Raw genomic sequence first — 13,067 nt, forward strand, 5'->3', positions numbered from 1 at the left:
CACCATGGCTATGATCCTCAAGGGGCCTCGAGCTTTTTCTGCACCTTAAGAAGCTAAGAACGACTGAGTGCTGGCAGGTGCCCACCCTGGCCCACATGGGGGCCACTCCCTCTCCCACCTCCCCCCGAGGACCTGGAAAGTCTTCCTGGCCCCCTGAAGCTCACCAACACTCTGAGTTCACGGGGCTCATGGGACCTCTAGTACAACCAGTGAAGACTCAATCCACCAAGCGGCTTTTTATAGCTGGGCCCTAGCATCCAGCCGAGATTTCAGCCTAAATGGGAAAGAATATTCCTTGGGGAGGCAGCGGCTTTACTTCTAACTTAACCACTTAAGGGCTAGTGTGGGAGGCAACCCAGGAGAGGAGTGGATCTGTCCAGCGAGGAGACCGCCAAAACGTGCTGGCTTCATGCACAGACTCAGGGTGGGGGTGCGGGAGATAGCTGGCAAGTGGCCTGGGATCCCAATCTCAGCCCTGCCGCTTCCTGGCTGTGGGACTTCAGGTAATTCACTTCGACTCTCTGAGCCTCAGTTTCCTCATCTGTCAAAATGGTGATACAAATAGTCCCGACCCCATCAATGGCACAGAGTGAGTGCAACACACGGTGGCCATTCTTCTTCTGCCCCCAAAGATCTCATGGTTCACTGGAGAGCAGGCAGCCATTCTGTCCTCAGAGGCTGGAAAAGCTGCAACGGGCATGCTTATTATTTGGATGCTGTGTGTGTGCATTTTCATATCCATTCGCTCCTTCACAAGAAACCCGAGTGTCATTATCTGCCATTTATGGGTGGAGAAATGGAGGCCTAGGGGTGAAGTCACGTTCCAAAGGCATCATAGGTGGGAAGGGGCTGAGCTGGGATTTGGCCAAGAGTCGTGTGATTTAAGGCCAGAGCTCTTCCCTGCAGAACAGGCAGGCTTGTTGCAAAACTCAGGCCCAATGCTGGGACTGCCGGGTACTCTGATTTTGCAGCCAATCTCCGAATCGCATGGGAAATGGAATGCGATCCGAGGGAGGAAAAGCTTGGGTGCCTGCTCATTGCATGCATGTGCTAGCATGTTGGGGGGGGGGGCAGAGGGGCAGGAGTCTGGGGCTGAGATACTGTCACAACCTGAGAACAGGTCCCATGGTGTGTTCTCTCTTGGGCTTAACTAGAGAAATCCTAGCTCAGGAGCGTTTTAACTGTGTTTTCATAGATTCTGTTTGTCTATCTGGCATCCGCTCATTACAGGGGCAAACTAACAGCCGAAGTTGTTTACAACTTCCTTGCAATCCAGAGCCCATATCCCCAGCCACCTCCTTGATCTAATGCTCACATATCCAGCCAATATTTCTCCTGCCCTGAGTCACCCAGGACCAGGCACCAGACAACCGGAGACCACCCTTTAGCCCAGAGCCCGCTGACATTGCTCAAAGTAGACAATGCTAAGCCGTTTCCTCTGCCCTGTCCTGATTTGTGTGGAAAACACAATAAAAGCTGTGGCCGATGTTTTCCCTTTGCTCCCTTCTGCCTCCTGGGCGACCCTGGTGCTTCCCCTGTGGCCCTACGTGGTGTAACATGTCCCCTTCTCTCGGGAAATGTAAGTAATAAAGATCTTTCAATGGCATTAGCCTCTCCATGTTGTCACTCAGTCACCTCCATAAATTAAAATCTCATGGGTACAATCATTGATACAATGAGTCAAGTGCATCACCTGTCACACAGGCTTTGAGAATTACCATAAGAGCAACAGCCAGCAGTTATGCATTGAGTAGTATAGGCCATCACTGTGCAAAGCAGTTTCTAATCAGATCTCCTCTGCTCCTCAAACAAGGAACCCTGAGATGCAGGTATTGTTCAATACAGCTTTGAGCTGCCCCTGACCACTCGAAGCCCAGAGCCCCCAGATGGAATGAAACCAAAAGATGCCTACCTTTCAGGTGGAACGTTATCCGTGTTACTGCTGTGGCGTCTCTGCATTTTCCTTAAGACCTGAAAGCCAACACATGGCATAAGCCAGAGTCTCCCAACATCCCCACTGCCTGTCAGACTGCCATGGTAATTATAAATAAGGACTCCTCATATCGCATATCCCTAGAGCGCTCTGCCATTTTCCAAACCTTGTTTCCACCCGCTATGCCATTCGACACTCAATCCTATTGAGGAAAGTGTTATCACCCCATTTCACAGATGAGGTTGTTGAAGCCCAGACGCGGAGAAAGTCCTCATGGGAGAGAGGAAAGCACTGGACTGTGCGGCAAAGAGGTGATGGATGAGGTGAAGTGAGCAGCGGACTGGCAGGAGAAGACGTGGATTCTAGACTGATGCTGCCCCTAACTTGCTGTCTGACTCTGGGCAAATCAGTCACCTCTCTGGGGACCCAGATTCCTCATCTGTTAAATGGGAGGGCGTGGAGTGGCTGAACCCAAAGCTTCTTTCCAGCGCTCACAATGGATAAAGTGGTAATGAATATGTGAATTCTCATGGAGACACGTCACCTTGTTTACTGTGAGGAGCCACATGGACTTCAGAATTCCATGCTGACGACACCTGAAGTGGACATGCAGGGATCCTGACGGGGATGTGATCACTGGATTGCAGAGAAAGCAGGCTTCCCCTGCCTCGTCCTCTCCAGACAGATGCACAGGTCAGGGGTGTTTATGAGAGACTCCAAACCCTGGGTGGAACAGAACACTTACATGAATAGTCCCTGGATGACCTGAACCTCTGAATAATCTTGGAGCATCATGGGCTATAGCACATGATTCTATCTGCTCCAAATCTCTGATTAGCTTCTCACTGACCGCTCTTTAGGGCTCTTGAGAATGGTCATGATCTCAATGCATTTTGTCCTACTGTGAAACTGAGTCCTAATTGGGGAATACAGAACATATGTTTTAGAACCCCCAATGGCTTTCTATTGCAATCAGAATACAATCCAACTTCAGTTCATAGCCAGCGGTTCTCAACCTGTGGGTCGCGACCCCTTTGGCGGTCGAACGACCCTTTCACAGGGGTCGCCTAAGACCATCCTGCATATCAGATATTTGCATTACGATTCATAACAGTAGCAACATTACAGTTATGAAGTAGCAACAAAAATAATCTTAAGGTTGGGTCACAACATGAGGAACTGTATTTAAAGGGCCAGAAGGTTGAGAACCACTGGCCTACAGGTCCTAGCTGATGGAGCTTACCTGTTTCCAGCCACATTTCCCTCTACCCTCCGTTTAACCACTCCCCTCCAGCCACAGGGACTTTCTGTCCCTCACACACTCCGGCTGTCGCTGCCTCAGGCCCTTTGAGTTTGCTGTTCCTTCTCCCTGGAATGATTTTCCTTGTGGCTAATTTCTTCAGGTTAAATGTCACCTCCTCCCAGAGGCCTTCTCCTCTAGACCTCCTGACCCACCAAACATTGTCCTGTTTAACCTTCTCCATAGCACGTATTAATTTACATGTTTGCTTACTTATTTATGATGTATCCCCTAGTGCAGTGATGGCGAACCTTTTGAGCTCAGCATGTCAGCATTTTGAAAAACCCTAACTTAACTCTGGTGCCGTGTCACATATAGAAATTTTTTGATATTTGCAACCATAGTAAAACAAAGACTTATATTTTTGATATTTATTTTATATATTTAAATGCCATTTAACAAAGAAAAATCAACCAAAAAAATGAGTTCGCGTGTCACCTCTGACACGCGTGTCATAGGTTCGCCATCACGGCCCTAGTAGAAGGATAAGTGCCACAAAAGCAGGGAGCCTGTCTACCTGGTTCCCCCCTCTACCTCAGCATCTAGAACACTGCCTGGCACAGAGTAGCACTCAACAAGATTTATTCAATGAGTAAAACATCCATGGGTTTCTTGGTACCTTTTCCTGCACCCCTTGCTCCCTCCTAGGCTTTTCACCCTAGAAGAGAAATAAAGGCTGTAGACCTCCCACGAATAGGTTTAGCTTCCTTGAATGTTTTTTGTATAACCAAATATGCTATCTGATTCTTTTAGTTCCGGCCACCATCATTGGCTGTTGAATGGCTTCCTCATCCTGGCCAGCTTTTTCGGGAGTCAGCATTGGTATTACTAGGGCCAATGATTAAAGAGAAAACCCACTAGCTAAGCCTTCTTTCTCTTTTGGAAACTCAGTTAAGAAATGGGTCAGTAGTTCCATTTTCATATATGAAGGAAAGCTCATTATGTAAATATTTCTTAACTTTCACCCTAGCCAGTTTGGCTCAGTGGATAGAGCATCCACCCTCAGACTGAAGGGTCCTGGGTTCGATTCTGGTCAAAGGCACGTACCTTGGTTGCAGGTTCCCTGGCTCTTGTTTGGGGTGCATGTAGGAGGCAACCAATCGATGTGTCTCTCTCACATCTGTTTTTCTGTCTCTCCCTCTCCCTTCCGTTCTCTCTAAAAATCAATGGAAAAATATCCTTGGGTGAGGATTAACAAACAAAAAAATTCTCAACTTTCAGAACTTGCAATGTCAGCTTAATGTCCTCATCTGAAGATACCCTATCACCTGCATATCCTTGGGGAAAATAAAATATAGTATCCTAAAGCTTCCATCCACAAATCTGACCCAGCCTCCTAAATGAAATGCCCAAGATTCTGATTCCATATGCTTGCTTTTGCAGGGGCTCCAAATACTCTGTTGGAAGCAGACTTTAATTATTCCAATATTGAAATCTGGAATAAATTTTTGCACGTGGGACGCATAGGAAAGAAACGCCTTTTAATCCTCTGCGGCACGCATCGTACCACTGCCCTATGAAAAATGACAATACAGGTCATTTTTTAAGTTGGGCCCCCGACCTTTACCTGACTGCAGTGGAATGCATGCAGGAGAGCATCTCCTGCGTTAATCGCATTGGAAGCTGGCAGGTGCACTGGGTACAATGCCGGGAGCGTTTTTCATTCCTGCAGCCAACGTTCAACGCAAAACGCCCTCGGGACTGCAAGGGCAGGAGTCTACACGGACCATAGGAAAAAAACACACACCAAAAAGCAAAAAACAAAACCAACGCTTTCTCTCTTTACCTGCCCAGACGATACAGCAATCACAGCGGCATCATTCATGTCCTTCCCAGCCAATCATTCGTGCAGCCCTGGGAGCACGTGACTTTCGAGGGCTTCCGGCCTCTGACAGGATTCTCTCCAGGGTTGACTGGCTGGGCGCTAGGAGCCCGGCACAGCCACTCCCGCCGCACGCACATGATTGCCCGCCCCCTTTCCGGGATTCAGCCAATAGGAATCCGCATATCTGCAGGGACCAATGGCAATAAGGCCGAACGAGGCCCGGTGAAATCGCAAGGCTCGTGAAGGCGGGACTTAGGACGTGGTCACGTGAGGCGGCGCGGGGTGGCTGTCGGGAGCTGGCTGGGCTGAGGGCCGCGGGGCCGGCGCCCGGCGTGAGGAATGGGGCTGCCCGCCGCGTAGGGGCCATGCCGCCCGGGTTCCGGGCCTGCCCCGTTCCGCGCCCCGGCCGCCGCGCCCCGCGTCCGCGCCGGCATGGTGAACCTGGCGGCCATGGTGTGGCGCCGGCTCCTGCGGAAGAGGTGGGTGCTCGCCCTGGTCTTCGGGCTCTCGCTGGTCTACTTCCTCACCAGCACCTTCAAGCAGGTGAGTGGCCTCTCCTGTCCTGCGTTTGCTCCGGGCGCCGCGCGCGGGCCGCTCTCCCGGCCACCCGGCTCCCTCCCCACGTGGGGGAGCTGCCTTGCAGCCGCGCCGCTCCGGTGCCCGGGGAGGTGGGCCTTCCTGCCCGGGACCGAGGCCGGGCGGAGGGACCGCTCCTGCGGGGGTGATGGGTGAGATGGCCTCGAACCCCGGGCTGTGGCCCTGGCGCCGGTGGTTATTACCCCTGTCGCCCCCGCCTGCTTCCTCCCTGCCCCGCCGGCGAGCCTTCCTCACCGCATCTTCGCGGCTGTCCTGGGGGCGGAGGGCGGCCCCGGGTGACAGCCGGGAAACCGAGCCCCCGAGAGCGGCCGGCGGGGCCGGCAAGTAGCCGAGCTGCGGGGCCGGCGCTGCGCGTCTGCGCTCCGTTCAGCTCGGGGCGCGGTGGTCCCCCCGGGAGACTCGCCGTGGGGCGTCCTTTCTGTGCATCCCGTGAGCGCAGTGTTCTCTTCGGCTCCCACCTTCTTCAGATCGAACGCCACGTGCGAATTTAGGGAGACAAGGCAGGGCGCTTCATAGGAAGTGTTACCTAAAGCAGCAGCTGGGTGTGTTCAGAGTCCGCGTTGAGCCTTAGGGTTTTTAGAAAGGGTGACCCGACCCCGAGGTGTTCTAGTTATCAAGAGACCCCCTTTTCACCCTCAAGGGGCAAGTTCATGCATAAAACATAGCAACGAGCGGAAAATAAATAAACGTTGCGGTCACCCCCAAGTTTTAGCGGGTCGCGGGGGATCCTGGAAAAGGGAAGTGTAGGCAAACAGGCCCAGGGTTTAAGCGTCTATCGTTGACCGAGACATGTGGGTGACATTGACGGGAACTTAGGTGTTTTCTTTTTTATTTTTTTAAAAAATATTTTTTATTGATTTTTTTTTTTTTTTTTTTTTTACAGAGAGGAAGGAGAGGGATAGAGAGTTAGAAACATGGATGAGAGAGAAACATCGACCAGCTGCCTCCTGCACACCCCCTACTGGGGATGTGCCTGCAACCAAGATACATGCCCTTGATCTGAATCGAACCCGGGACCCTTCAGTCTGCAGGCCGACGCTCTATCCATTGAGCCAAACCGGTCAGGGCTTAGGTGTTTTCTGCCACCTCCCAGGCAGCTTCTCGTGGTCAGGTGCTGTCCCTTCTCTGGCTGGTGGGCCTCTGAGAGCTGCGAGTGAGCCAGAACTCAGACCTCGGCCTCCCTCCCTACCTGGCCCAGGTGATCACCGGCATTATTGTCCAAGTGCAAGCTGTATGCTCTTGAGATCCCAGTTCATAACTCCAGTCTGGGCCTGTCCAGAAAACCCCAAATTCTATCATCTCCTGCCTCCACTGCGTCTCCTGAACTTACTCGTTTCTCCTAATTGTCACTGCTGCCACCTTAAGTCAGGCTGCCTTCATCCCTGTCTGGACCATGCGGTAGCCACCAGCAGGCCTGTGCTTCCTTTCTTGTCCTAGCAATGGGGGTGGTAAGTTCTTTGGGTTCTTGCTGCACTGGACAAGCTCCAGACTGTTCCAGGATCATGGTGACTCTTTTATGTCACTTCAGGTCAGACTGAATGTGACTGCCTTCGGGCCACACGGGGTGACACAATCTAAATGTCTTCCCCTTCGCCCATAGTCCTGCTTTATTTCCTTTGTGGTAGGAACTGGACATTTCTTGCTCATTTACTTGCTGATCTGTCCCTTCTAGAGTGTAATTTTCTTGAGAACAGAGAATTGTGTTCTTCATAGAATCCCAGCCCATAGAATTCTGCCAGGCCCTTCATGGGGACTCAAATATTGAAACAAATGAGTCTTTAAAAAAATATTTTTGTTGCTTTCAGAGAGAGAGAGAAAGAGAGAGAAACATCAGTGATGAGAGAGAGAGTAATTGATCATCTGCCTCCTGCACGCCCCACATTGAGGATGGAGCCTGCAACCCGGGCATATGCCCTGACCGGGAATCAAACCATGACCTTCTGGTTCATAGGTTGACACTCAGCCACTGAGCCATGCTGGCCAGGCTGAGTCTTTTTAATTGGGATGACTTTTCCTTTCTTCTCAATCGGGCACATTCCTAGTGGTCAGATGCTGTCCATTCTGACCTCCTTTACAACCTCCTTTTAAGTACTCCAGTGCACCTTGTTCATTTTTGTAAAAATACACCTTTATTGATTTTAAAGAGAGGGAGAGAGAGAAAGAGAAACATCGATATGAGAAACATCAGTCAGCTATCTCCTACATGCCCACCACGGGGATCAAGCCCACAACCCTGGCATGTGCCCTGACCAGGAATTGAACCCGGGACTTTCAGTTCATGGGACAACGCTCAACAGAGTCATTCTGGGCTGGTGCCTTGTTCATTTTTTAAAAATTACAGTGTTACAATGTGTCTTTTTAAAACCTGTAAATTATGACAGAGTTTAGATTTTTTTTTTGATGGGTGTGATGATTGTGATTTCTTTAAAACTATTGACAGAATTTTTGTTTTGCAGATTTTCCCCGCAGCCTAACAAAAACTAAGTAAAACAAACACTTGAGCTGTAACCTTCTATGCCTGCCTGTCAGCCCCTGCCAACCATTCAGTCAACTTTCTGTCTCTATGAATTTGCCTATTCTGGACACTTCACATAAATGGACTCTTATAGTCTGTGGTCTTCTGTGTCTGGTTTCTTTCGGTTAGAAGCCTGTGTTTTCAGGGTTCATCCATGTTGTAGCATGTGCTGCTACTTCATTTTTGTGTCCGAATAATATTCCCTGGTATGCATCTACCATGTTTTGTTTTTTTCCATTTATCAGTTGATGGACACTTCGGTTGTTTCCACCTTTTGGCTATTATAAATAATGCTATTATGTGCATCGGTGTACACGGTTTTGTTTGGAAATACGTTCTCAGTTCTCTTGGATTTGGTCCTAGGAATGGGATTGCTAGGTCATATGGTGACTTTATGTTTAACTTTTTGAAGAACTGCCAGACTGTTTTCAAAAGTGGTTGCACCATTTGCAGTGAACTTTTAAGAAGCTACTATGCTTGTCAAGTTCTGACGTGGCATCAAAGAAGAGTGTCCATAGTTATCTGGAAAAGCCATTAAAACGCTCCTCCTATTTCCAACTGCACATCTGTGTGAGGTAGGTTTTCTTCAGGTGGTTTAGCCTGAACAACATACTGCAGCAGATTGAATGCAGGGGGACATATGAGAATCCAGCTGTCTTCCTTTAAGCCAGACACTGAAAAGATCTGCAGAAATGTAAAAACATTTTCTCTTCTCACTAAATTTCTTTACACAACAAAAATGGTTGACATGTAATAGTAATGGGTTCATTGTTATTGTTAAATGAATAAAAAATAATGTATTGAAAACACGTATTTTAGGAATTTGTTTTACTTTCCAATATGATAAATATCAATGGCCATAATTCTTATAAACCCACATATTGGGGGTCCTCAGTAATTTTTAAGAGTATGAACGATCCTTGGGACCAGAAACTTGTCTGACGTTCTCCCATATGCATGTTTGTGTGTGCTGCCCCTGCTTCGCTCTCCACTGCAGTTTTGGTGTCTGCCACTCCGAACTAGGTGACTTGGGGGTCTGCTTCATTTGGCCTGGCCTCAGTGTCTTCATCTGGGACGTGGAGGTGGTGACAGGGAACGAGTGGGGTGGGAGAGGTTAGGATACGTTGAGAAGAGGACGTGGACAACTTCCCAGCGCCTTGGGATCCGAGCTCTGCTGCAGCGAGACCAGGCACTGCTGGAGCAGAGGTGGTGCTTGTGCCTAGAGAATCGTGGATTATCCTCTACTGCTTTGAATTCCTCATTTCTTTGGTTTTCATGTTAATTAATACTTTGGGGGATAGTTTAAATTACAGAGATGGGAGTGCAGGAGAAATTAGTGACAATGGCAGGGATGCCACTGGGGGAGAGGATTGGGAACGGTGAGTGGTGCCAGGTGACTTGGGCACAGTTATTTAACAAATGTTCAGTGAGCACCAGCTGTGTTGCTAAGGCACTGTCTGCTGGATGATGGAGATACAGTGAGGGGCAAAGCAGAAAAGCCTTCCTCTCCAAGAGCCTCTGTTCTGCGGGGGTGGGTCGGGGGGAGAAGTGGCAAAAAAGCAAAGTTATTTCCGACAATGATGTATAATACGAAGGAAACAAAGCAAGATGCCATGATAGAGCGGCAGGGTGGGCCTAATGCTGCGTGGCTGTGTGAGCTGAGATGACAGAAATCCCAATCTTGGAGTCAGAAGGGTCCTTACTTGTAAGGAAATGGTCTCAGACTTGTTCAAGTGGAACAGTTTCTGAATATCTCAGGTATTTGCGTAACTCCTTGAAAACATTCATGCCTTCAGCTTGAAAGTAATTAACTATGTAAATTGGTGCCAAGTTAGATACTGTCTAAAGTAAAGTGTAATAAGTCATAAGAGCGAGTTGCTAATCTGTTTTTTGCTTTCCCCTGATCAGCACAGGGTAGAGGAGGAACACTACTAGCAGTCTCACCAACCAGAGGGAGTCGCTGATGATACCTGGGCATATTTTCTTCTTCATTTTTCATATTTTTAAAATATAATTGGGCATACTGTTTCTTTACTTTACATATGTGCATTGTATCCATCTTTAAAAGTGCTTTTTAAGTACAGTTTTTTTATAACTAAAATTTTCCTTGATTAGGCCATATTGAGGCATTCACTCCCCAAATATTAGACGTTTGGGATGCCTCCTGGCCTTTTACTCGCCCCCCCCCCTTTTTTCTTTTGAGAAACAAGCAAATCTTTTAATGGCAATGCCTTCTGTTTAAGTGCTTCACTACGTAAATGGAACATTTATCTCATTTGACCCTTATCATGACCCCTGAAAAATAGGACAGTTATTAATATCCCCCCTTTAAAATCAGGTTAAGTAACATATGAGTAATGAAAACATTTCTATAGCTCCTTAACAGTTTATGAAGAAAGTTCTTTGTGTGCATGTTTGTTCCTTTTTGTTCCCGCTCTTTTCTTTGTATCCCAGTGTAGTCCCTGTGGACATTGGTGGTGGTCGATTGCACTGATTTCTGAAACCTCTTTATCAACTGCTCTGAAGGCTCTTTGGGATTAGAGAACCTGGCTACTTTTGTCTCTATTTCCTTAATGCATTGTAAAATCTTGAAACCTTTGAATGAATAAAAAAAGTGTGTATACACACACACACACACACACACACACGTACACACGTGTAAAATTGAGACAACCTAATAGAGTAGGTGGAACACTTGGAGAAAGGTTTAAAAGTACTTATCCAATAAAGGAATCCGTCAGTGCCCCTTCACACCCTTTGCGTGACTAGACTTTCACACAAGTGAACATGTACTAATTCATTACCATTGCTATCTTACACAATCTCTGTACAATCTCTTTGATTGTACAGCTCTTATCTAATCCTTTTGGCAAGATCTTGAATATTCATGTTTGAAAAATCAAGTGCTGGGAGAATTGCCTTCCTGTTTACCAGGAATGTAGTTATGTGGAAGAGGTCCTTCTGGGATGCACTTGTCCATGAACTCTTGTGTGTTTTTTTTCCCTCAGGAAGAATAACAGGATAGTTTGAGAGTAATGTTAAGAGCACTTTTAACCTTGTGAGAGCCAGTTTACTGTACTTTGACCAGCCTCTTAACAGTCCTTATGGCTGTTAATTTATCTAGGGTAGCATTTGACGCTCAGTTTAGTTTGCACGTAGCTTGATTATGCAGTTAACTGATAGGTCCCAGCAGAGCAGAGGAGTATGAATTCACAGGTAGTTAAGCAGTGTGCACCTAAGTGATTTGCCCTAGTTCCCAAGGCTTCTGCATTTAGCTCCTCTTCTTGCACCCGAAGAACACAGATGTTGTTTTTGCATAACCCATCCTGTTCCTGCTGGTGCCAGTTCTTTCCTTTAAAAGAAGCAGGAGGGAGGGGCAGAGTAGAAATGAAAGCCACCTTGAAGGATTGTTTCACACTAGTAATTTGAAGAACACAATCCAGTCCTGGTGAGGCGTGGTAAATTGTAAACACTATCTTATGTAAATGCTGGTAATATTACAAATGGTGTATGAATAACTTCAGGGAAGTTATTTGGCACTGTATGACATGACTACTTATAATAATTACTTCTACAAAGTAATTGTAGAAGTACTATTTATTTATTCAAGAGAATAAATAAAAACTACATTTCTATTGCATTGCTATCTGATAACAAAAGTCAAGAATGGGCTAAATGTTGATCTGTAGAGGATATGTTTACAAATTATGGCACATCAACATGATGGATTATTATGTAGCCTTAAAATGTGATTCTCGAGATAATGTAGCTGCTTGAATGGTTTACCATCTAATTAGTGTCAAGAAGCGCTGAATGCCAAGCATCCTCATTTGTAAGTGTAAATGTCAGGGTCAGAAGGCTAGAAGTTAATATGCAAAAATAGATAGCACTTTATGTAAGTGATGGGATTGTGGGCAATTTTTGTCTTTAATGTTGGTAATTATGTTGTTGTTGTTTTTTTGTTGTTGTTAATCCTCACCCCAGGATATTTTTCCACTGATTTTTAGAGAGAGTGGAAGGGAGTGGGAGAGACACACAGAGAGAAACATTGATGTGAGAGAGATACATTGATTGGTTGCCTCCCAACCAAGGCTGGAGATCAAGCCTGCAACTGAGGAACATGCCCTTTTTTTTTTTTTTTTCTCAAAAAAAACTTTTATTTATTTTATTTTTTTTTCTATTAAAATTCTGTATGCTTGCCGAAACCGGTTTGGCTCAGTGGATAGAGCGTCGGCCTGCGGACCGAAAGGTCCCAGGTTCGATTCCGGTTAAGGGCATGTACCTGGGTTGCGGGCACATCCCCAATAGGAGATGTGCAGGAGGCAGCTGATCGATGTTTCTCTCTCATCGATCTTTCTAGCTCTCTATCTCTCTCCCTTCCTCTCTGTAAAAAATCAATAAAATATATTTAAAAAAAAATAATAAAATAAAATTCTGTATGCTTTATGTGCATTCATAAAAGTTATTGTATAAGATTGGAGGTGTGGCCAACAGTTTTCTTTGGTTATTTTAGTATTATCATTACATTTTAGATATATACATAGAATAAATCAAGCACTTAGAATTAATATTAATTTGTTCACAATAAGAACATAATAGAATAAATGCAATCCCTTTTTAAATCTCCCCAAACATATTTCCTTTGTTTTCTCTCCACATACAACTAATATCTTTTTTTTATTTTATAATTTTTATTTCTTAAAGTATTACAAAAAGTATTACATATGTCTCCTTTTTTCCCCCCCTTGATATTCCCCCGCCCCCCCCCCCACCAGGATAGCATAACACGACATTAGGTGGAAGGAGGGGCGTCCCCCTACACTAAAACTCACTAATCTATTAAGTTGTTTAATTACCTAGCTACTTGAGTAAAAGGAAGAGGGTCTCCTCCCACTAT

The 13,067-nt window shown here is 46.5% G+C and overlaps 2 protein-coding genes across 4 annotated transcripts in view; one reads left to right on the forward strand and one right to left on the reverse strand.

Moving 5' to 3' along the window:
• RNFT2 (ring finger protein, transmembrane 2) overlaps positions 1-5,217 on the reverse strand; it is a 47,946-nt gene extending 42,729 nt beyond the window's left edge. The window contains exons 1-3 of the mRNA XM_014463888.2: positions 5,020-5,217; positions 2,478-2,656; positions 1,913-1,971 (exon numbers count right to left, since the gene is read on the reverse strand). Coding sequence (XP_014319374.1) covers positions 1,913-1,971; positions 2,478-2,501 — 83 coding nt within the window. The 5' untranslated portion in view covers positions 2,502-2,656; positions 5,020-5,217. The remainder of the gene's footprint in view (positions 1-1,912; positions 1,972-2,477; positions 2,657-5,019) is intronic.
• Positions 5,218-5,330: 113 nt separating this feature from the next.
• Positions 5,331-13,067, forward strand: part of CUNH12orf49 (chromosome unknown C12orf49 homolog) — a 69,032-nt gene continuing 61,295 nt past the window's right edge. The window contains exon 1 of one of the 3 annotated variants that reach the window (XM_023761998.1): positions 5,331-5,601. In XM_023761998.1, the coding sequence (XP_023617766.1) occupies positions 5,424-5,601 (178 nt within the window). In that variant the 5' untranslated portion in view covers positions 5,331-5,423. The remainder of the gene's footprint in view (positions 5,602-13,067) is intronic. The other 2 variants (XM_006098249.3, XM_006098250.3) reach the window with 2 other exon arrangements.

This window comes from Myotis lucifugus, unplaced genomic scaffold (genome assembly GCF_000147115.1).
Source record: "Myotis lucifugus unplaced genomic scaffold, Myoluc2.0 scaffold_226, whole genome shotgun sequence".
NCBI lineage: Eukaryota > Metazoa > Chordata > Mammalia > Chiroptera > Vespertilionidae > Myotis > Myotis lucifugus.